Source organism: Achroia grisella, unplaced genomic scaffold (assembly GCF_030625045.1).
Source record: "Achroia grisella isolate CSIRO2021 unplaced genomic scaffold, CSIRO_AGI_Agris_v1 utg558, whole genome shotgun sequence".
Lineage (NCBI taxonomy): Eukaryota > Metazoa > Arthropoda > Insecta > Lepidoptera > Pyralidae > Achroia > Achroia grisella.
Genome location: NW_026712938.1, coordinates 376,213 through 402,150, shown reverse-complemented (window position 1 = coordinate 402,150; position 25,938 = coordinate 376,213). Strand labels below are relative to the sequence as shown.

The window sequence follows — 25,938 nt, the reverse complement described above, 5'->3', positions numbered from 1 at the left end:
AGACAATATATAACTAATATAAATAATAAGGAGTACGTAAAGTACAAAAATGAATTGGACTCACACGATGTTTTTCTACTTACGAGTAAAGCTTCATACAAAGCGAACGTGCATCCATCACATAGGTATAGATTGGTAAATAAGTTAACACAGCGCCTAAAGCGAGATGCGCACGGTAAATAAGTATAACGGTGGTTTTACAACCTCGGCACCGGTGCACCTAGCCTCGCCTCGGAACATTGCCAATTCCCATTGCTCAGGTCTTAACATCGGAATTTCTCACTCGTACGACCGTAAATAGATTTTACTATTCATTATGTTATAAAGAAGCTCATTTAATAATGCAAGCTTCTAATAAGAAATACACAAGTCCTTTGAAATCTCATTTGATTATGCGATTTAATAAACAACCTTTACTTCATTGCCGCCCGTGGATTATCCTCTTGGCTATGGTAAATATTCTACTATTCCACGCGTAATGATAATTCAATATACCGTTTACAATTACCTGCATTGACAATTTTTACTGTCGAGGTTACCCTGACCTTCTTTATCATCGTGCTGAACAGTATTAGAATTTGATTAACTTAATGCATATTATATTATTGGGCAAGTCTTCGCGTGTCGTGTCACTAAAGACATTCAGTACATAACCATGGCGCAATTGCAATAGATACAAATATGTAAACATTAATAACTTAATGAACAGGGACGGGATTGCGGCATATTAAATACTCGAAGATTTTATGGTAATTCAATATTTATTAAAACGTCATGATTAAGACAAAAGTAACAGCATGATTTGTTTCAAAAATTAAAAATGAACATTTTAAAATATTTATCACTATATAGTAGTCAATATTTATTATATTCTGTTTTATATATTTTTTTTACTTTTATCTATAACGCAAAATAATGTGTAGATGTGTAAAATTATAGATCTTATCATATATATGTATATATATATCAATTTAATATACAAGGTCAGCCGTATACCAATTTGAATGTTAGTGATAGTATTCTTAAAACTTAATTACTTTCACCAAAATTAAAATTAAAATGTGATAAAGTTTGGACACTTCATACAAAATAAAAAATATTTAGTAAGAAATATTCAAACTTAATTTCCGAGATTACGCTTTGTTCTTTGGGGAAAGTTATTTAGTTTCAGGAACATTACAATAAAGTTTCGGCTTCGTATATGCTTTACGATTAACCCTGTAAATATATTCTTATTTATATCATCAGATCGATTATGTATATAATAAAAAGTTTGTTAAGCTGTCCGTGTATACCAATCAGCTCTAAATTCAACACTATGTATTATTTGTCTATTGAATATGAAGTCTAAGTTTGTACTGCAAATATAAATATGCTACTCCATTAAACTAATCATTTTAACAAATATTCAAAAATAATGGCAATTTATTTCCATTATTAGAAGCATTTGTATAATCTAAGTTAAAATACGCAATTCGTATAATTGTTTAGATAAATTCTATATAAACTCGTATCAAAACATGAAATGACCTTGTTTGTATCTAACAAGTTAACACAATTTTGAAATGTGACAATTAACAAGATGTGATTTCTCAACTTACGAAAAGAGTTGTGAATACAATCACTAAATAGCCAATTCATAAATCTCAGAGTTATCAAAACATTATTATATTAATAAAAGATAGCATTCAATTCACACCGAGTAATTTTAAATTTATTAAACATGCCAATGGCACCGATGGCACGAAAAACTTTACTGGGTTCATGCAAATTCACCGATAAACTATAATTGCTATCAAAACTACGCGTCTAATATTCATTAGATAGTTATTTAATTCCAGTACAATATAAATTACTGATATATATATGATGATACACTTTATTTTATTATAATGCTGTTTTGTCCTTATTTAATGATTCTGTGTCATTAAGCTATTTAATTAATTTAGGAAATAGTTACCATACAACTGTACTTCATGTCAAAAAGTAACAGTTTATTCACGATATTCTGTTACTATTACCTACCTACAAAATAATAAAAAATATACATAATATGTTACAAAATAAGTAAATAAAAATAGTTCACTAACATTAAATGTACGATTCATCTAGTAGCATAAAAACAAAAATTAAGAAAAATAATAAAAAAGAATTTACTCAAGAAAATAAAGCTAGATCCTTAAGCGTTTCACAAAATTTACTTTAATATTATTTAGACTGTTTATTGGTGTATTAAAGTTTTACTTAATCTAGTCAATTCCTATACTAGAATTATACGCGCATTCTCGTGTTGCCAGCTTGCATGGCCGGCAGTCGAATACAAACAGATATCATTTAAGCACTAATCTCTCCCAAAAAATTAAGTCACATTGCATGTCGTGTTAACATTAAAATAGCTGAAAAATTATCGGACGATTCCAGATGACTGTAATCGTCAGTGGATCAATTATTTGCATTGCTTTTGTCGCCGGACGCCACCGATGAAGCCTGCAACAAAACTTATATTATAATATTTAATTGCGGAATAATCGAATATTTACATTAAAAATTACATATGACTGCATTTAAAATAATTATTACTCACAAACATAGTTTCAGTTTTATAGTTTCGAGTATTAAACAGTAGAATTTTTTCTTTTTTTTCTTGTAACAAGTCACACAGTGCCATTTACTCCCAAGCTAAGCAGAGCTTGTATAATACAAGCTAGTACCAGACAACTAGGATGTCCATATAGAAATACATGCATATGTATGTATGTTCTAGGGAAGAACACATTCAGAATGACACAACAAATAATCATACTCTTGAATACTATTTACTGCATTATGTGAGGAATCCTGCGATTATCGGAAATGAGCCAGTGTAAAAATCTCCTAGAACACCGTGGCCGTCAAAATCTGAATAAAATTAAAACTTCCATTTTACGCTAAACTTGTTGGAGACTAAAACTGTAAGCTCAGTTAATTTGCTCACAATTAAGTACAAACAAAGGCAAACAAAACAGCAATGCCAAACGTAGCAAGCAGCACCTTATTTAGGGGCATATTTGACTAACTTTTACATTTCAAAAACCATTTGAATGCTCAAAAAGGTCTGCTGAAAAACATTAATATAAAAAAGACAAACCGTATCAGCATCGGTATTAGTCAGACTAGCCCATTGTATGAAGGAGGGCAAATCGCGTGCCGGTAGTTCCGCCGCCAGCGCCTTCACGCGGAGGTTGCGGTCATCGGTCAGTAGTACCACTTCGCGTACACGCTTTACGAATTTTGACTCACTTCCGTCATCAACTCGTGTATCTACAAAAGGATATTGTTACATTAAATTCCGATGGGGCAAGGATCGACTAAACTCGAGGAAGAGCCTGTTTACTCTATCTAAGCCTATTGATAAAAATATAGTGCAACACAATATATTATGCATAAATGCATGCATATATATATTACGCAATTACTTGGCTGATCAAATGGAAAATCTCTAGTCCAGTGTAGAGATTTTTGTAACCATTCTAAAGCGCAGATCTTATGATTAATTTAAAACTTATAGGCTACATCAAATCCTAATGTTGTGTTTCGACAGCCTTAGGATTTGATACAGTCTGTACAGGGCTATTTTTTAATAAGCTCAATAATAAGATTGTGCAAGTGCTATTACAATTTACTTAGCACAAGCACACATAAGTTCTTGTGATATTGAAATTGTATGACACATTAACAGCACGCGACCCTTCTGTTGGCGTTGATATTTTTGTTAAATACAAGATTGTTTTTTCACGATAAAGTTATTAAATACTTAAACACCTCTTTAACTGCACCTATTCAGAAAGTGAATTATAACTACAGCTATTATAGGGCTCAAAGCACCTTATTATTATCCTTGGGAGAAATAAAATTAAACACTGTTATTCTCGTCCTATTCATGAATATTCACTCGCAAAAACAGAACGCAAATAATTAAGATGTTTCTTCAAACAGACTTAATTTCATAAACAGAATATATTGTGAAGTGACACTGCGTGTTGACATGTTTAATATAACAGGAATGGTAAAATCATGTGACACCCGTGATACTAGATCTTAGTCTTCTGGGTTGAGACAACACATGAGTTGCTATTGTCATGCTTCTTACCCCAAATTTAATAATTTATCTCATCATTCAACCAACACAACTCAGAAAGCAGGCTGTAAAAGATGAAGCTGAAGTAACCATGCAGACGACTTTTTACAAGGTCTACAATTCATAACAAACATGTATTCTTTTAAATAAAATACACCCAAAATACTTACCAGTTTCCGTGGCGAGATTGGTGTGCAAATTAACAGCAGTGGCCAGAACACGGTCATCGTTTGTTGCTCGGGAATGGTCCCTTTCAGCGGTGAATGCACGAGAAGAGAGTAAGTTGCCGAGGGAAGTGGCCAGTCGTACCGCACCCCCCGCACCCCCCGTACCGCCCGCGCATACCCATGCCAACGCCGCACTCGCCCGCTCTCCCACGCGCGAACACTTCTTCAAACCCTCTAGCTCCGTCATCACTAGTACAAAAACATTCTTTCAGTTGTTACCGTTACCGTTGCCAGCGATATCTAGAAACATGGTATTGATGAATAAATAGTCATACTATGGGATACTACATGTATATGGTATACTACGTATACATGTACGAAAAGTATCGCTGTTTTTTTTTCAGTATATAATTACTTTTTTTTAATTAAATTCCTGTATACAATCATTATTATTTGTAACATCTAAATAACTGTGTAGTCAATAATTAATTTAATGGATTGGATTACATTATGATCAAAGCTTCTGAGCAATGTAATAAAGATATTTATAATTAAAAAACATCTCACCAACAAGGGGTACGGCCAGAGTATATGGCTGTGTGGATGCCTCCGTAATAGACTGTAGTAGCGGCAGATGGTCGATGAAACAGTTGGTATCAGGAACCAACCACCGTGGTCGTACTTCCACTTCCACGCTCACTCCACCGCCGCCCAATATTTCCTAGGATATAAAACAATTGTTTTTAATTGGTTACATTTATATCAATAATCCACTTTCATTTAAATGACAATAAACACAGGTAATATTTTATTTGCTTTTATCTATGACATAATGTAGCTCTACTACAGTCAGTCCATGAACACAGCTAGTTGCAACCTAACAGAAATATCGAAAGAACTATTTACCATAATATTATTCAAGCTAAAACTGAATTGACTTTATTAATAATGAAGCATCCCAAACAGATACATTCATAGGAAGTTAGGCCAATCAAAAACAAAAAAGAGTGAACATTTATAGGTAGCTGCTGTGTTTCCTGGATTATAGAAAGCGCCCTCTTAAATATCACACATACTCATAAATAATTTAATGTTTTCGAAAATGTAATATTTTACATAAATTCTATACAACACGCAATACCGCTGTACTGTATAGGTGATGTCCATCTCCGGACGGAGATGGACATCATGATGGAGATGGATGGAGAGACAGCTTTTCTCAGACTTAAGGCATTTTCTAATATCTAGATAAAACCGGTTAACAATATTAAATAAGATGCCAGGTGTTCATAAATATGTAATTTCCTATTTCATTGTAACATGTATAAAGCCAGGAAAAGGCAACATATGACTAATATGGCCAGACCACATAAATGGCATAATCTAATGCAATAATACAGAGAATACGAATCATGCAAATATAGAATACATAGTTGTTAATTAACAAATTACTAAATTAAGATTTATATATAAATCTTAATTTAGTAATTTATTACTTCCTTTTATTTTACTACTATTAAATTGGTATTTTATTTATCTTTGTTATTCATGAAAACGAATTTAATTTTCAATGTATATGAACAGAATAGAATCGCGGATTACTTCAATATATGTATAATAATGTTAAATTTTAACGATTGTATACTTTAATATTTTAATTTGAGAACATTTTGGGTATATTTAAAACTTTTAAGAAATAATTACTATAGGCTGAAGTCCTTTACTGCACTATATTTATATTTTGTGTATTATTTAAGTAAATTAGTTAATTATATTATTATTCATTCTTATTCCTATTTGAATGTTACCCACTATTTCCTAATGTTACTCGTAATTTTGTCTTGAAAACATTGTTTTCAGCAAAAAGGCCGAATTGTCGTAACTATACATATATGTTTAGTTTATTAATTAGTCATACCTATATTCTATCATTGTAGAATGCAATGCAAATAAAGAATATTCAATCAATCTATGTATCTTCTATATTTATTATTCCACTACTAGGTGTCTCAAGAGTTTGACAATTCAGAGGACTCTTGCGCTATTAGACTTAACTTTCAAATAATTTAAACACACACCTGCATACGTTCCCGGCGCCTGTCGAGAGTAGCTTTTCTAGACTCCAGTTGCTCTTTACGGCGTAACAGTCTGAGAGTGGTCTCGTCCGCGCCTTCCGGGCCTTCGAGTCCGTCAGTGAGAGAGGTTGACTCGCTCGGCGCTGCACTAACACTGTCCTCTTCTTCAGAGTCTTCCGACTGCAAGACAATCGTCAGTTTTATTAAGAACGAAACATTTTGTGTGATTTATTATAAATAACTCTGACATATAGAGCAAGCAAACAGGCAATTTATATATCATAATAATGACAAGCTATCCATAATAGGTACAATATAAAGCATTCTTGTCTGTAATTAGTTAGTATACAATTTACGTAGACAAAGTATGCACCATAAAATATTACTGCTTCTTTATATAACCCGTTAATATGATAAAATATTGTGATGATCTCTGATAACAGGGTATAAAATCGTAAAGGTTCTTAGTGAAGTGTAATGAATTTTACGAGTATTTTAGTAACGACCAAAATTATAATGAGTATGATGTATCGTAAACTATAAACAAATTACTTGAGTACAGCAGCCCTGCACCACTTTATTATACAATATAATTAAAATTATATGTTTATCCAAAATCAATATCACCGATATATTCAAACAGTATCTTATTACTAACATGCGACACAACTATCCAGGGCTTTGTTGAATGTAGTGAAGTGTGAATAGTACTCATTTTCACATCGTGAATGTCATAAGACAATGTACACTGCCAATGATGTTGGCGGTATATTATTTGTAATCTTTTGGAGCTTACCAAATGTTGCAGGGGCGGATTAAGAGGTTGCGCTCGCTGCACAGCGCTGACATATCGCGGAGGAGCGCTGGTTGGATACTCCAGCCGCAAGACGGGCGGCTCTACTCCCACTAGATACCTATATAAAAGAAAAATTTGTTGTTTTGAACACAATTCACTTTTATAACATTGTACAGGGGAGGATTGTAGGTAATGGCAACAAGCACCGTGGTGTGGTAACGGCAACAAGCACCGTGATGACCTTCTGTTGAATTCACCACTATGGTTTCACTGATCTAACTTTATCCTCGTATTATCATTATCCACTGGTGGCCCGCTACTACATGCATACTACATTTACTGTTAGCGTATGCGAGTGTATCATTCCATAAACATCTATTAAAAACCCCTTGCAAGTGAAGGTTTAGGTTTAACTTGTATTGAGCGTGGTTTACCTTTTATCCTAGGCAATATTATAGCAGCACATTTATAGATTCTGCTTATCTCGACTCTGCGTAGCATTGTGTATCCATAGTTATTTTGTTCGTATATTCTAAGTACTACCGCATGTATATTAACGAACGAGACATATAATATTACTGACATTTTTTATCTTAACCTTGCCTTATTTTTCTAAAATAAAATCATCTAAAATAAAAGTGCCCTAAGTTACTCCTTATTATATTAGCTACCTGCCAAAAAAATTTTGTTAAAATCGGTCCATCCATTTCAGAGATTAGCCGGAACAAACAGACAGACAGACAAAAATTGTAAAAAATGTTAATGTGGTGTATGTACCGTATTTATATTCATATGCATGTAATAAAAAACTGTTATTTCAATATTACAAACAGACACTTCTATTTTATTTATATGTATAGATTACTTACTCGGTACCAAAGAACAGCAATTTTCTAAGTCGCAACGCATGCTCGGCAGCGTGCTGTTGCACGGCTGGCTCATGTCGCACCCACGCTATAGCTGGCTCCATGTACATCAGCGGTGTGAATCCGCCCAGCGACGCGTCTTCCGCGAGACGGATCGATACGTAACCTACACAATGAATTGCATTTATTATTGATATATTACACAATATTGTATAAGAAAATAATGCTATCGTAATGTAAATAGTACTGTAATAAAACCGAAGTATATAAATAGCATAAAAATTTAAAAAAAAATGACTTTTTTTCCGAATCACACGTTCGGCAAGTTTATTAGACAGCAATTTTCGAATTACAGAGTGTATAACGCCGATTCGTCCAATCCATGGCCTTCAAGGCCGACAACCTGCTACATAACGGGGCGTAGACCCAATAAGTGCAACACGTAATATGATACGATCCTTATAATAAATTCCACATCACGCCAAAAAAAACTGCGAATTCAATTATAGTAGAACCTGATATAAGTTACCATTTGCGAGACAGCGGTTTTATCATTAAGAAGAATTTAGCTCTGTCATAAAGGATTGAAAATTACAATTAATTAGAATAACAGCTATAAAACATTCAATCAATATCCAAAATATAAAATATAAATCATCAATATCTAAATTTATTCATATAATATTAAGTTCACCTATACAGGTGATTTGTATTTGGTATACACCAAATCAGTTCAAACGTGAAAAAGTGACTGAGATATTACAAAATCATTGTAAAACTATACATTTATACTAATAGTATCTTACCTTCAACTACTTCGTTTTCCAATTCTATTGACTTGTCATCAAGAGCTTCAAGGATATTCATAAGCTTCGCAAGCCAATCCCATGGATCGTTCTCGCTTCTGGACAAAAATAAATAAAAATTACGTAATTAATCATTTATGACAATCTAGAACGACTAGGCAACAGAACAGATAAATAAGATAAATAAAAAACATTAAAATGTTTTTTTTTAAGACTTGAATACATGAAAGCATTATAATATACAAACAATGATTAAAGAGTCCACAAATACTCAAAGAGTTCACGAACGTTGGTAATTGATTAATATTTCAAACTGGCTGCGTTTCGTGCACTCTCACACTGAAATTAAATGTCTCACCACTCAGTACAAGATTGATCTCATACCTGTTGCATAAATTAGCAAATTTTTTTTCCCTTTTACATTTGGTAAAAGAGTACAAAAAATTGGCTGAAAATGAATAAGCAATTTTACAAAATATTTTTAAAAGTAAATTACACTTACTCCATTTCGAAATTATTCAATTCTGGTGGTGGATTCCATATACTGCTATGACATAGCATCCAGTCGGACCACACCTATAAAGAACAATGTGTTTAATAACATGTAGTAACAAATAATTACATCTAACATATAACAAATATGAAGATATAGCAGTCAATTTAATTAATTCCACCGTGAAATAGAAATTTGTTTGAATTGTCTTATTAATTAAAATTGGTCATGTATTTAAAGTAATTTAATTTTTATTAAAATGTAAAATAAACAACTAAAAAAACAACGCAACCTTTTCCCAAAAAGAAGCACATTATATTAGTACCTTAGTTCTCAAGAGTAGTAATGCATATCCTATATGTATTACCATTCGTAAGGACTCGTAAGAACACTGTACAAACTGTGGAATTAATTTTCAAAGAACCTATATTATAAATTGTGCGTACTTCGTGTTTAAATAGCGATGTGTGTATTATTTATCATTACTTTTGGTAAATAATTTAGCTTCAAAGAAAAGTTTTACAAAATTATCGTAATAAGGACCTTGATAGCAGGCAGCAGCAACAGTGCGTCGGTGTGGTGTTGCGTATGTGCAGGCTCGGGAAGCAGCGCGCAACATCTTTCGAGCAACGCGCCGAACATCAGCAGCGACACTCCCAATGCACAATCAAGCCACGCTGATCGTTTGCCGCTGTTGCTTCCGTCTGTTTAAATATGTCTCATATATATTTTTTATTATTCTATTAATATCTCCCCAAAACTTCGTTAGGGAGTCTGATTTGTAATCATTGATCGGAATAAGAAAGTTTTTCCTTTCAAGAGATAACAAACAAACTCAATTTTACATATACAACACATTAGTAAAGCTGTTTTGTATACATAGATAAAAATATACAAATGTATTTTAATAAATAAAATATTTAAATTCTACTCCTAAAGTATCTAGGTGTAATTCGATAAACTTTTACTCATCTTATAAATTTAATTAGAACTATATCTTATGTGTCTATCTTATACATAAAATTGCCAAAGAGAAATATTATTCTACATAATAGAATACTGGAAACAATTGAAATTGTATGAGGACAGGTTTCTCCGGATCATGGTAAGATGGAGAAACAAGTACTGAAAATGAATAAAACGGCCGTACAAGTGAAATATGATTATGGGACGTCCTCGGTTTCCATCAGTGGAAGATGACCGACAGCTAGTTGAAGACGCAAAGCCGGTCTGGTATAAATAGATGTTGCTAAAAATATCATGGATTGCACCTGCAAATACACTTACAACCTCTCCCGATATCTGCGCATGTACCTATACATACACGCATCGTTTTGATATCACGTTATTACTCGTTATCTAGATAGTGACTATTTATTTATCCAATCGAATCTTTAGGACACTTTATAAACAACTATATTTTTGCGTAAATAATAAATGGAAGTCATCTATTTTCTATGATTACAAAAAGAGTTAGGGACTAACCTACAATAAAACATAATATTATTTAGTGTCCGAACGTTATCCTGAGATGTTTTCTGCAATTTTCCATTTACTGTACATTGCCAAAGGGCATATTCACATAGTGCAATTAAGGTTCCCGAACGCCATAATTTCACTTTAATAATTCAAAACATCATTATGTATAATGGCGTAAAAGAGTAGCCGTCGCCGTGCCGAAGCCGTCGCGTAGCCGAGTCAGTTTGTTGAACCTGTCCTCGTCATAGGCGCATTTGTGAGATGCACGGACGCAGCACAAGCGGTTCACAGTACCGCAGCATCGCAGTGCCGACGTGAGTGTAGTGCATCAACCTTCGATAACTTGTAATTTGTAATTACAAAGCTTTACTGCGTCCGGACGGCGTCACAGGAAATAGCCGCATTTACATGCCCACTTCATATTAATTTAGTAAATCGAAAACATACAACTTATTTATATTATCATCATATTATATAAACACAAAATAATTTAAATTACATTCGTTTTACACTACATAAGCAAATACGCGTAACATAAACGGCAAGGGACAATCTTTGCAATCCATCTAACAATGTCGCAAAACTCGTTTCAATAAAAAGCGGACAACTATAAGCAAAGAGCATCGTCTTTCGTTTAAAATATCACTTACAGTAATAAAGTTTTCTTTTGTTTAATCGAGCAGTGACTGTCGTTATTCACTTATTACGAACGTACAGGCAATAAATCGTTCGGCGCCACTAGTAAACTTTGCAATTTGATGGAACCACTTTGAGACGCATTTTTTCTAAAGAAAAAGCTTTCTTGATAAATACCTTATTTGATTAATATTTAAATTTATTAGTTAAAAATTAACAATAGACCCATAAATTATTAAATTAATCATCATAAAAATTTGCCGGTCCCTTTTTGTTAAGTTGTTTGAACAAGGAAATTATCTGCCTTTTTCAAAATTCTTCAAAAAAAAGGAGCCGTTCTGAATTCGACTGTGTTTTTTTGGGTGATACCTCTGATTTTTTTTAGGTGTACCAAATTAAGGGGGTCTTCCTATGTGATGGGTTGAAAAAATCGATTTTTTTTTTTTCATAAATTGCTCCCTTAACATGTCTAGAATACGGTAGTAAAGCGATTTTAGAAAATGCGAAGTCGTTTTAAAGATACAGCAGGTAAAAGAAAGAGCGGTTCGAAGCGGTGAGTTGGCAGTTAGAGACCGGGCCTATTGTGTACCGTCGGCTTTATACCTGGCCTCCCTTTTATTAATATATTTGTTTATACAAGTTTAGACACGTTTCTACAGACTTAAACAGAAATTTATATTGTTATAATATTTTACCGAAGTTATTTTAGTCTTGGTTGAACTTCGAAGAGAGAATTAGCAATTCGACGCCATCCAGATTCGCTTGAAGATATGAGAAAGGAAGTTTGGGCAACGTACTATCACAAATGTTCTTCTGATGAAAACCCTCAGCATCAATTTTGTCCAGAAGGCGAAGACAGTTGGTGTAAATGGCGTAAGGCTGAAGCTAATAATGAACTGGACCAATTTCATCACGATAAACCACCTCTAATTCCGCAAGTCCAAGAAGCTATCAAACCGGTTTTCGAAGATTTATCGAAAGACGAATTATTAATTCGTTGTTTAGGAGCAGAGACACAAAACAATAACGAATCTTTGAATTCTTTGATTTGGACTTTCGCTCCTAAACATCTTCATTCTGGTCCCAAAGTTGTTGAAATTGCTAGCTACTTAGCAGTTATTATCTTTAATGAAGGTTTTCAAGGTATTTTAAAAGTTATGTCGATTATGGGATGCCCTGTTGGTCGTGAAGCCCAAGCGTATGTTGAGAAACGGGATGAAAAGCGAATCTTACGCTCTGAGCGGCGCGTAAGTGATGTCGTTAAACAAGCCAGGATTGACTCAAGAGCTGAACAATCTGCTTTAAAAGAGTTTCACGAGGAAGAGGAAGGAATACTCTATGGACCAGGCATCGCCGATTGAGAGTAAGTTGATATTTTAATAGTTTTTAACGGACTTTGAAACTTTAAACGCGTTTTTCTCAAAACTGTGTTTTTCAAACTTTCCTCCATTGTATCTCAGAAACGGCTGGACCGAATTACTTGAAATTTACAGGGCACACTCAATATATGTAAACGCATGGAATGAACTATTATCAATCGAAAATTTTCAAAACTTCGATTTTTTTATAGCAAAAAACAAAAAAAAAAAAACGCCTAATTTGCAACTTTTATTTCAAATGTCTATCAAAAATCCAATTTTTTTTATATTCATTTGATTATAGGTCATTCCGTGCTTTTAAGCCTACAAATTAAAACGCCGTTTTTTTTTTTTTTTCAGATAAGCCGATCAGCCGGAATCGTGGAGGAAGTGGGAGCTCTTTTTTTCGAGGCGGGGGTGTTCAGAGCGCTGTAACTCTAGTTTGACTGAATATTTTTAGCTGAAATTTTATATTTATACTGTCCAAATATGTGTTAATAAATGATAAAAAACTTGAAGCTCTAAATATTTACTGGTCGTAGAAAAAAAATCCTAAATACTGCCGTCACATAGGAAGACCCCCTTAAATTAATATATTTTAGCTGATGGTTCTCTTGGAGCCCATATAAATTTGATCAAAACTCTCTTTAATAATGCGATTGAAATGTATTTTTAGTGGCTTGAACAGAGTACTATCTATAATTACAAGTATACAGGATGCAAAAATTTCAATATGAATAACTCAAAAACAGGTCAAAATTAGACAAAATTTATAAGCTTTCAAAGTAAATATTCAAAATCGGCTCGTGTAAAAATTTCTAAAAAAAATACAGTCAAATTAAAGAGGCTCTTCCTCCTTTTTATCGGTTAAAAACAGGTAGTATTTAGAATGGATTTAAAAATTGTTAATAACGACATCGACTACGGAAGTTCCTCAGTATGCTATGTAATAGCATGAGGATAGTAACTAGGAAAAACTACGAATATAATAAATTAGAACGATAAATCATTTATTAACAAAAAATATTAAAAATACTGTAACTTAGAATGGCATTTATGTGAACAGGTTTTCAATTAAGTTTTATAACGATGCTATTCAATCATCTTTAATATAGAATTCATTAACCATCGTTAATTATAATGGGCAAAATAATAAATTAAGTTATTAACGGTAAAACATCTATGTTCGTATATAATAATAATAACAATGACTATACCTCATGATTGTTATCCCTGTTGGTGGTTACAATAAACTAGGAAAAGTTCTGCTTAGAAATATAACGTTTTATACTGTACATGTTTTGTGACTGAAATGGCAAACCAGCTGACTGTCAACTGCAATAAGCTGCAGCAGCAATACAAAGTGATTACCATAGCTAACACAACGTTAGCCGAAAAGGGTATAACCAAAGTTCAAAATCACATATAATACTCTTCATGATAACAAAGTTGAAAAAAGAAAATAAATTTTGCACTTTTCATAGAATATGTATAGTATGATCAAGTAAATTGTGTGTCGTATGAAGATTAAATTTTTTCAATTTTCTACTTTGCTTCTTTAGGAACGCTCAGTATTTTGTTATGTTGTACGTTGCGTTACCTCTTGCAGAACGTGATTTCTGAGGGCTCAAGTGTTAGGTTTACGTGGTCCAACTTGGATGCATTTGTAGAAATGATTCGACCCTGTCACTGATTGGATATCAAACTATGTGAGAAGTAAACACAAAGTTGGTGGTAGACGTAAGTATAGATAGGCCGACGACTGATACCTGTAGAAATTCGACAAATTTCTACGGATTATCAGTATGTCTCAAACAAATCGATATAAATATACCTATAAATAGAATTCTAGCATTCATACTGATCCAGATGCAAATCTAACATATATATTGTAGTCGTAAGTCATTTAATGAAATTAGTCATTCTGTTCATATATAATTAATCTGTCTAAACAAGTGAACGATCGAAATGCGAAACAATTTAATCTTCTATTCATCAGTATTCGATTGCTTAGATGGAAAGATCATAAAGATTAGGTTAGCACTGGTTGACCAGTATAATGCCAGCGACTATCTGCTACGAGGCACATTTGATGTAAAACATATTAATTCTTAAATTAACGAGTACAGTACCTTTTAGTGAGGAAGTAGTAGTTTCAACGGCATACATATTGAGTGCGGTGAGTTGTAGGAGACGGGCAGCTGGAGTTGGTAGTGGCTGCCGATGCAACAGCGCGCGAAACTGACGTAACATCTCACTGGCACTTTCGTGGAAAGTTTCCATGCTGAGAATATCACTTTTATAAATATCCTTCTACAAGATGTAAATAAAAACTTAGGTAATAAAAACTAGTATTTTTTTGGCATGTCTTTAAAGGTAAAGACTGATAGATCAATATTTTTATTATTTTAGTTCAGAATTAAGTCAATACTTTTTATCAGAATTGAAAATAGGTAAAACTATTTCTAAAAATATGTAAATATTGTGAAGTAAATACAGCAAATGAAATTAACATGCGTTTATATCATAGTGTAGGATTGAATGGACCTGTTATAGTGAAATAAATAAGATATGGATAAATAAATTTGAAAAACTATTTTTATAAAATTAATTGCTGCAATAAATATTAATAAAGTTGTGTGATAAATTGCCTTGTTTTATTTATACACAAAACCCTGTTTTGAAGATGCGATAACTTAGGTAGTTATATATTATATGTATTTTTTTTACAATATAAAAGTCAGTTATTGGTAATATATACATAAAAAGGAATGGCCACTGTAGGGGCAGTTTGTTTACCGGCGTTACTGTCCATTAATCTTTGAACGAGGAAAAAAGAAAAATGTTAACAAGAGTGTAGTATAAGTTTGATGGCATACAGATAGGAGAATATTTTTTTGCAAGAAGATTGAATCTGATCTTATATTTATAGACTATTTTAGTGTATTATAACTTATAAGAGATAGATTATATATGCTATAAACCAATATTTCTCGCTGTGGTTTATTTTAAATATACTCTAGTTTGAATTGTCTGTATTTAAGGACATCACTTAATTACGATTTTTAAAAATATTACTGACGCTTTATTTTATTCTATGTCTATTTTTTTCCGGAATTGTATTGACCTATTCTATTGAATATTCAATTTTGTTCTAATATTATAAATAACCGACTTACCCAATTTTTGTGAAGAGTTTTCCGTGCACGTGCAAATAACTAGTAATGAAGTTTTTATTCAACTGCAACAAAACAAAATTCTAAATAGTACTGAATACACTACAGTTTGATATGCACTCACATTAATTTATTTTTACAAGATTTTATATAACTTGCAAATTTCTATGTAAATTTCTGATATTTTTCAACTAAGGTGATACATTTATGTATACCATTAGCTGATCTGATGATGTAAACAGAAGGTGATCACCCAGAACAAATTTATGAAAACCCCTTAAAATTAGCCTCATTTATTTTTTCTAGATGATAAATATTAAGCTGACCAAGAGATTACGGATTTTATCTAAATTTTATCTAATTGGATAAAATATTTATATATTAGTTTATTTCAAAGTAAACTAAACTAACCAAACCTATATTTTTCTTATTCTTAGCCTAAACTGCACGTTTCGTTCTGAAAGAGCGTACGTGTAAAAACAAGTAATAGGTATTTTATAAATACGATGGTACCTCGACGGAGGTCATAGTAGCGAGGCGGTCGTCGGGCGCGTGGTGGCGCAGCGTGGTGGTGCGGTGTCCGCTGGGCCGCACCCACACCTCGCGCCGCAGTCCGCCCGGGACGCCGTTCACCCCATTCCCGCTGCCGTTTTCGGCACTGCGAGAGTTCTCTAAAGCCACTCTTCGTTTACGCTCTGCCGCTTCGTACTGTTGGAACATTATAAAATAAAATAATATTTTTATATACGAAATTTCAAAACGTCTCTTGTTACGAGCTTAAAACTTCAATGATAGAATAGTAATGGTATAGTATACACCTCACACTAATAAATGTAATATTATTACAACTTCAGCATTGAGGTAGAAATGTTTAAAATGGCTTATAATACATTAGGGATAAGTCCTCTTTTGCTAACAACATTTCTAATACCTAGTTATTTGAAATCTTGTATTTAAAAATGCAATAAAGAATATATATAATTAAAAAAAAATACATTATATTATATAATTACTTTTATATTATACTACTATCAAAAGCTGAATTTTAAGTGATAGTTTAATCAGAAGTTTTCTGAGTTATTGCCATTCAAGCTTGCTACATGAGGACTTTTTAGATAATCATTCAAAATAAATAAAAAAATAATAAATAATGATAATTAAGGCAAGTCCCCGATAAGATTTTGTATAATTCAAACTTTCTTGAAAATATAAGTTATTTTATTTATGCAAATTTGCTATTGTTTATATAAATTACTTTTAACAGTAACATTTAGCGTACGTAATTCAAAACTGAGATTATCTTATATTTTGTAAGTAAATAATTAGATCGCTACATTAACAAATATCTTACAATTAGAATAACGATTAAATTTAAACCTTTTTACTGCAAAAAGTAGCGGAAAAGAGAAGAAAATCGTGACCACTAATGGAACAATAGTGGATTACTGTAATAAAGACGTTTATATGCTTTTATAAAACAAATACCTTTTTTCTGTTTTCGTCAAATAGGGATATTAAACTTTCTCTTGCTGAACTAAATGGATTTGATGACATTAAACTTCTCATGTAGTAATACACAGCATCCAATTTTCGTCTCTGCAAATAATCAGGATTTATTATTACCAGACTCAAACAAATAAATAATAAATATATATTAGAGTAAAAAAAGTAAACTGAGACACTTACCGCATATACTGCTAAAATAGCTAATTGGTTATAAGGCCGTCCATTTTTAGGATTTATCTGTTGAGCTTTTGTGTACCAAAATTTACTTTTTGCATAATTATTAGTTTCATTCACTTGTTCCTTGTACCTAGCTAAGTCTCCAAGAAATATATATAGCTTCTGAACGGAGATCAAGGCTAGACCCACGTAGCCGAGTCCTTTGGGCGGCAATAAATGATTATCGTTTATATACTCTTCAATATTAAACTTATAAGTTTTTTCTAACATCTGGACAAGATTTTCGAAGAAAATATTACCCTCCTCAATGATGATGTTTATTAAATGGACTATTTTGGACTTATCATCGGGCGACACTTGGGAAAAACTCTTTCTTAATACTTCTATAAAGTTATAGTACAAAATCTTCCAAAAGTGGTGTTCTATATTATCAGACTGGCAATATTTTAGATCTGACATAAGAAGCTGATGTAGGGTATTCTGCAAGAATGACCTGCGAAATTATCAGAAATTATTTAAATATATAAAAAAGCATGTATAAACTATATAATAATACATCTACTTAAATGGCTTTTTATAACTTACAATTGGCTGTCAATATTCCGTTGTTTAAAATTAAATACAACAATACTTGAACAGTGTTAATATTAAATATATATTATTGACAGCCTCGGTGGTCTAACGGTTTAGCACACCGCTTTTCTTCCAATGGTCGTGGGTTCGATTCCTCTCACGGTAAAACATTTTTATTCATAAGTATTATTGTTTGTATCGGTCTGGGTATTTTATATGTACATTATGTATGTATTTACAAAAAATATCTATGTATTAATATCGGTTATCTAGTACCCATAACAGAAGCTCTGTTTAGCTTGGGACTAGAGGGCGCTGTGTGAATTTTCCGGGGTAGTTATCATTATTATAGTTCTAGCGATTGATTATTGCGTACCTGGTGTCAGCGACGTCGTTCCAATGCGCGGCGAGCGCCAGGGGACCTCGTAGAGCGTGTGTCTGTAGGACGGCGTCGGCGCGATCCACTTTCTGCAGTAGCGTGCGGTGGCGCGCCGCCCGCGCCGCCTCCCCGGCCTCGTACTGCAGGCCGCCGCCGCCGCCGCCGCCGCCGCCGCCGCCCCCTGCGCCCATAAACCGGCCCGAGTCCCTCACGCCTGCAGTCCCATCTCAGTTTAATTACATTAAAGTTAGGAATATTCCTATACCTACAACTACTGGTTGTCGGGAAGGAATCCCTTTTTTGGATAAGTCCATTGTACATATTTATTTTATAAGTCATATGTATCCTTCAATACATAATCTGTAAAATAAAGAATTACAAAAAAACATACCTACAAATTTAGATACTACTTAAATCATTTTTCATTAATAATACTCCCAATGTTTTTATATTTACTCATATTATACTTATAAAGACTAAATAACAATTTAAACTGTATTTTATATTATATCCTTTTTGGTAAAAAAAACTAAACAACAGTATTAAGTACTAACTCGTATTTACTTGAACTACACATTCCTACTTAACATTAAATTATAAATATTATCTACACAGGACCAACACCATAAAATTACAATCCCTTTTACACCCTTATTTTTACAACTACATTCGGGTATAGCCGCAACAATTGTCGCTAATTAATAAAAACCCAAACGATAATTAATTAAACTACCGATTGTAATTATAAATACTAGGTCGCCCAATGGTCGAAATTCAATTATAATTTATTTAAATTATAAGGTATTAAAGTTCTATTGTCTATAACTATATTGCTATAAGGATGTACGTCAAATATATGGTAGTGTGTGTAATGTTTTTATTGAATTAATGAGTTTACAGCTGTAATATTCAGTGACAATGAAAACAAATAACTGAGAATGTAATCGAGGCAAACTTTACAATCGGATGCAGTAACCGGCGCTAGTTTGCACGACTAACAGACAGCAAACTGTCTAGTTCAATAATAATATTTATGAAAAATATTTGTTGATTTGTTACAAGTTAAGACCTCTAACAAAAGACAGATTTTTTTGTTGTATTGACAGATCTTTTTTGTAATACTAGAAGACCTAAAAGCAAAAGAGATCAAGTCCCGATACATTATTATGTGAATATATCTTATTTTCTAGAGTCACCAAAGTGTCTACATCATAAGAATAGAATTTGACTTCTATATAACATAAAACTTTAATTATGTATAAGTATTATCAGTAAATTTACTCACATCCATCCATTCTTACATCTCCTTTATTGGAACCAGTTTGCACTATTATCGGTTTAGATGGGTTTTGATGATCATATAGTAATTTTTGATTTTCTGAGGTCCCAACACGCCTGGAAAAAAATTTTTTATTCTAATTTTTATTTCTATATAATCATACATTTTTATAAGATAAAATTGAACTATACAAACCCATGATCTTTGTGTATATGATTGATAGAACTTTGAGGGAGTACGATCAAACCAGGATGTGAAGCATTCTCTGATATAGATTTCTCTGACATAGCGTTTAATATATTCCTCTGTGAATGTCCATCCGATTGTCTGTAATATAGAATAGATATAAACATTACATAAAATGTTGTTGTAACTAATTTGCAAAATACATTTAAAAATTAATTTTATTATGTTATTTTGCGCCATAACAAGTAAATCATTGAATTATAGCAATAGCTGAAAATCTTATTATTTATTAGAACACAAAAGTACTGACAATGATATGCTTTACTATCCCGTCTTATAAACCCTAGAAATTATAAGTTCGAATTATTAAATATCAGTCAAGTTAAAAATCTGACTTACGATTGTTTGAAATTGATATGAAAAAGGTAGATAGACAGAACAAATTTCAAGACAGTAGGATTGTCCTGTAGGTAAGCTTAGAGATAGCGCTGTGTAGTGTCCTGGACTATTATTATTATGGGTTATTTCCACCTTCATCTATAATATGTAAACATAAGATTTAAATTGTTTTTGATGAGTTTCTTAGTGAAATTCGGTATAAAAGAGTAAATTAGATGACATCACACATTAGGTACAAAAGTGACCAGCTGTGAATAGGACAGAAGACTCAAAAATATTTGAAATTCATGTTCTGTAATTTAAAGAAGCCCATTACCCATTACAATGGTGAAGACGTTGAGTTAGCCTATGAGAATATTTCAAAGATGTAAGTTTGAAAGACATCTTGTAAAATCACCTGTCATGCGTAGCCTGTTTTTTAGATTCGAGGATTTCTTCCCGCCAGTTGGTCGACGTAGAAGTAGATGAAGCAAGACCTGGCACATGATGAGCAGCATGTGTCGAATGAGAGGGATGGTTATTTTGAGCGCCGTCGGATTGCTTGATTGCACGGCGGCGACTTGTGCGTTTGCGATTACGACGACCACCACCAGCCGGCCCGTCACCACCACCGTCTTTAACCATATTGTTCATCATAGGCGATTGACGCCCGCGCTCTGTGCTTGGAGTACGACCGCTCGCCCAAGAACCGTTCTTCTGAAATTTTAAACCACATTATAATCAGAAATTTCAAGTATAATAATAAATTATTATATATATAATAATATATTATGTATTAACATAAAAATTAAGATTTTTAACATGTATATAATTCCTTGACTCTACAGTATTCTATTTAAATCTCAACTTCTTTAAATCAAACAAAATGACCAAACCTTTGTGCCCTAAATGATTTTACGGACGTCAGAGTCACAATACCAAGGTAATGCCAGGTATACTTTTCTGCAGAATTCAAGAAACTACATCCACATAAAACACGTTAGAGTTTACCTGGTTGCCTGAGGACCAAACTGCTGACTTAGATGTTGGAATACGAAAACCTTCATTATCCCTTGGACTGACTGCACGAACAGTAGATGTATCTCTGCTATTACATTGCGAAACTATCCTCCTAAAACAATCAATATCGGGATATAATAAATGCGGCGCTAATACATTAGAATCTTAGATACAAAATTTCATGTTTTGAATATTTAGATGGCATGATTTAAAAAACAATTTTAGGAAATTCGAATTATACATATTAACTTTATTTAATACAATTGAATGTTTAAAATTTTAGCATCCATATTTATAAATATTACACTTGCCAACTCCTTCTAAATTGAAAATATTAATTAAAACGTAAAATAAGTAGTATGACTAATTAGTTTAGGCTATAATTAGATATTATATTATTGACGAATGCATTACCTTTCTGAGCTATGTTCTCTGCTATAAGAACGTAAAGAACGCCACCGATCCAGATCATCTCTACTGTTACCAATGGTTGAGGAGCGATTGCTTTTGTGACTGTCTCGTCTCTCTCTTTCTCTTTGTTTCAGGTTTGACAATATTGTTTCATGTTGAACACTTGTATTGCTATCTTTTCGATTTTTATCTAATTCATGTTGAACACTATTATTACTATCTTTTCTATTTCTCTCAGATTTCTTTTCAGAATTTCTATGGCCTCTGCTTGAACTCCTAACAAATAATATTAAACATAAATAGAAATAATAGAGAACATTAATAAATGAAAGGATGGTTTTGCTTGTGAGACCCAAAAAAGAATCCTAAACAACATTGTATAAATAAGAATGTTTATTATAAGATGTAATGCATATTAGTTATAATATGCATTACTTCGTAATAGCAAGGCAGATGTAGGTAGCAGTGTTACAATTATGATAATATACAATAGTGGCTGCGTCCGCGACTTCGTTCGCACAGCGCACGCATCATTAGCCCTCAAACAAAGAAACTCTTCAGTTTTATAATATTTGTATAGATGAAAGTGAAATGATGTATATACAGATAGATAATTTAATTAACTTACAGAAACTGATATACTAATTCTAATGTCAAAAATGTAAGTATATTGGAGTAAATGATTATTATTTTAAATAATTCTGATATTTATTGCTCTGTTTAGGTATTTCTCAGTTACGTAATATGATCAAGCTCTTCTAGTCATTTATATGCATAAATATAGGAGTTAAAATATAAAAATATACAAATGAAATACCTTCGATCCTTACGCCGGGGTCTAGTGCTTCTTTTAGAATCTCGAGGCTCAGATGATTTATTTTCTTGTAATTCTGATGATTGTATATTTTTTGAAAAGCTAGTTGAAGTTGAACCCATGTCATCAAATTTAATATTTTTCTCAACTTCTTCAGTCCAGTCCTAAATTGAACATCAATAGAACAATTTAACATTTTGTTAAGAAGGCATAGCTACATACACAGCAAGGATGCATTGCTGCATTGTTTCTGTTTCGATGTTGAATCACATTCACTGAATCTTTCATTAAAACACTTAAGGGGTGTAAAGTATATGTTGTTCTTAGAGTTGAAATAAATTGAAGCAGAGACTTCTTGCATAATACAGTGTATAGTTTGAATGAAAGTTTTTTTACAGCATATGTAAGGCAAACCATTTTACTTCACATATTAATGTATCCAACATTAATATGATAAAATGTAATTTTTTTGAGAAAAATAATAGAAGGAAATTTGGCATAATTGAAACTATTAGGATCACTGTTTAAGAAAGTACTGTAAATATCTTGTCCTTAAAACATACCCCCTTGAAAGCATTTCAGTTAATTCCTGGTGAATTCAGCTTAAGTGATCTAATATCATTATAATATAATCATCCTTCAGGCCTACCACCATACACTATGAGCACAGATGAGGTCATTATTCCAACCAAATGTAATTTTGATGAAAAGAAACCCAGTGCAGTTGGGTAAATATTTCCAATCTTTGGTTATGAGCACCAACAAGGTGGGATCAATTTGGTTACCATCATAATGAAACAGCAAATTAAGGTACCTCCCAGTGCAAGATTATAAAATCAGGTCAATTAACCCATAGTGGCAAATTTAATTTGAATTAGGTATAATGGTTTCCAGAAGAGGATGTCATAAAGATTGAACTAACAGAATGCACTGCCAGTAATAGAGTCACAGTTGCCATTACTAATACTTAACATTAGTTAAGTATTAGTAACTAAAGTTGAGTATTAGTAATTGGTCCCACTTTATCCCTAGCTTATTGGATGGTTATAACCTGATTATACTATATTATATTGTACTATATTATATTGTACTATATTAAACTATTGAGTTATGCTACTAATATCCCGGACTACATTACATGCACAACTTACCAAATAAGTCATATCTAAAAGACTAGATGTAATCTGAGATATAGTTTCATTGTCATGTTGACTATCAGACTCTTGTTTGCTCTCACTATGATTGAATGATACATCACTATTCTCATCATTTATTCCATTTTTAATAGCTGAAATATAAATTAAATATAAAAAAACATATGAATATGTAATACAATAGATATTTGAATAGAAAAATCCATACAATAATTAGAACACACAAATTGTAACTGTATTATAAATATATAGTAAATTTCTACCTAGTACAATTAACACATTATTTATTGAATTTATTATTTTAATATGGGAAATACAAAGAAATTAACAAAATTACTTACAATTGTCATTATATTCAGCTTGGTTATCAATACTGCTAGACAATGCCACATTCTTTTCATTTTGATTATCTAATACATTTGGTTCATACAAATTCATGTAGGAACTACTAGGAGTTGATCCCCTGGAATTATGCACATCATAATTCTTCAAGTATGAATTTATAAACTTTTCTCTATCAAAGCTCTCATTGTCTCTGAGTCTTCCTCTCCCTCTTGATGGCAGTGTTTGTGACCAAGTCAAATTGGAATTGGAAAATTGACCTTGATTATAACTAGGAGGAATAGATGGATTTGAAGCATGTCTGTCTCTATTAATTTTATCAATACTATCAAAAGAGCGCCCAGATTGTTCTAAAATATTCTTTCGAAACCTTGGAGGGACATTGTCTAAATTTGAATACTTAGATCTTGATGAATCTGAAGAATATCCTGCTGAGTTTCGTCTACCAGAGGGTGGTTTTCCACCACCACCTGACATATGTCTGCCTGCAGAAGTTTCCATACTTCTACTATCACGGTTTCGGTCTGTATTACTCTTCTGTTGTGTGCAATGAGTGGGTGACATAGATCTTGTTTCAGATACTTGCCTAGATTGCCTATTATAATTAAGGTCGTTACTTCTTACGTTATCTTTGTAATGGTTATCTGCAAGTGGTCTATCTCTTCTTGAAGCACCTCTGGAATATGATCCTGATCCAGTTCCATAACCATGTTTCTCCGATCTATTGAACATTTTTTTATTGTTGTACTGACTAGAATTATCACTCCTCTTGTGTTTAGACTGTCTATCATCTAAACATGTATCACCTGACCTAGGCACGTATAGTTGCTGCTCTGGCTTTTTGTGGCGGGTATTTGTCATTGAATAATCTTTACTTTTCTGATTCAAAACATCATCATTGACGGAATTTTGAGGGCCGTATTGATCCATTTTTGCATCTGAACCATAACTCGAGCGTCTTAACGGCCCACTACCTGGTTTGTAAAACTTTTGCTGTGGCTTATTTCTTCTATACTCTTTAGAGTCATCATCCATAGTATCACGATTTCACATGAAATATTTAAGACAATAACATTTTATAAATAAATAATTACCAAAATACTACAGAAAAAAAAAATATTTCTTGATCGCATTAAGGTTATGTTCAATAAAGCACTTGGAAATTAAATACGAATAACTTTAAAATCAAAGTCTTGAGTAAAAGAGGATCACCTTAGTAACTATTACAGATATTTCCAGCAAACAAACGTTAATAATTAATAAAAATTCAATAAAATCACTAATTTTCAATTATTATTTTTCATTTATTTATTTCAGTAAGAAATGTCAATGTTTCACTGCACAGTTGTCAAACTCTTTATTCAAGAACAGATACTAATAATTCAGTATACAGTCTGTGCTAAATATAAAGCTATTTAAACGGTTGACTGTATTCTATTCAATCTAAAAAGAAGATTACATTAGTGTGTTTTATTAGATATTACTCTCACAATATTTGAAATAAGCAAAAAAGTTTATCTCAACCGTTGTTATTTATTGTTACCTAAACAAATTATTCCGAAACTATACAAATTAGTAGTTCCTTAATGATATATATATATTATATAGGTAGTATTTTAACTAGCATTAGGACATATAACATGTTTTATTAAATATTTAAACTTATTTCGGTCATTATTTCAATTATTTTTGAAACGATTGTAACGTTTATACCAAGTAAAAAATATGGTAACCCTAGATCCCTGATGAT

The 25,938-nt window shown here is 32.4% G+C and overlaps 1 protein-coding gene across 1 annotated transcript; it reads right to left on the bottom strand.

The window, feature by feature from the left end:
• Positions 1-774: 774 nt before the first annotated feature.
• Positions 775-25,223, bottom strand: LOC131848452 (uncharacterized). Its single transcript, XM_059198319.1, has 24 exons — positions 24,188-25,223; positions 23,844-23,980; positions 22,696-22,856; positions 21,882-22,154; positions 21,459-21,579; positions 20,866-21,164; positions 20,079-20,210; positions 19,890-19,999; positions 18,602-18,818; positions 17,656-18,145; positions 17,455-17,565; positions 16,483-16,677; positions 15,973-16,034; positions 14,926-15,077; positions 9,864-10,024; positions 9,330-9,403; positions 8,828-8,925; positions 8,025-8,187; positions 7,156-7,273; positions 6,363-6,539; positions 4,852-5,005; positions 4,288-4,533; positions 3,128-3,300; positions 775-2,487 (listed from the first exon to the last, which is right to left on the bottom strand). Exons 1-24 carry the CDS (start codon positions 25,221-25,223, stop codon positions 2,443-2,445), a joined length of 4,905 nt encoding a protein of 1,634 aa, XP_059054302.1. The 3' UTR covers positions 775-2,442.
• Between the last annotated feature and the right edge of the window lie 715 nt (positions 25,224-25,938).

Bases quoted from the DNA above. Each gene is read 5' to 3' on its own strand.
- LOC131848452 (XM_059198319.1), bottom strand. From the start codon at position 25,223: ATGGATGATGACTCTAAAGAGTATAGAAGAAATAAGCCACAGCAAAAG. The intron at 22,857-23,843 runs GTAAGTTGTGCA...TGTTCAATTTAG, and splicing joins TTTTAGATATGACTTATTTG to GACTGGACTGAAGAAGTTGA. The intron at 8,926-9,329 runs GTAAGTGTAATT...ATTTTTGTCCAG, and splicing joins TTGAATAATTTCGAAATGGA to AAGCGAGAACGATCCATGGG.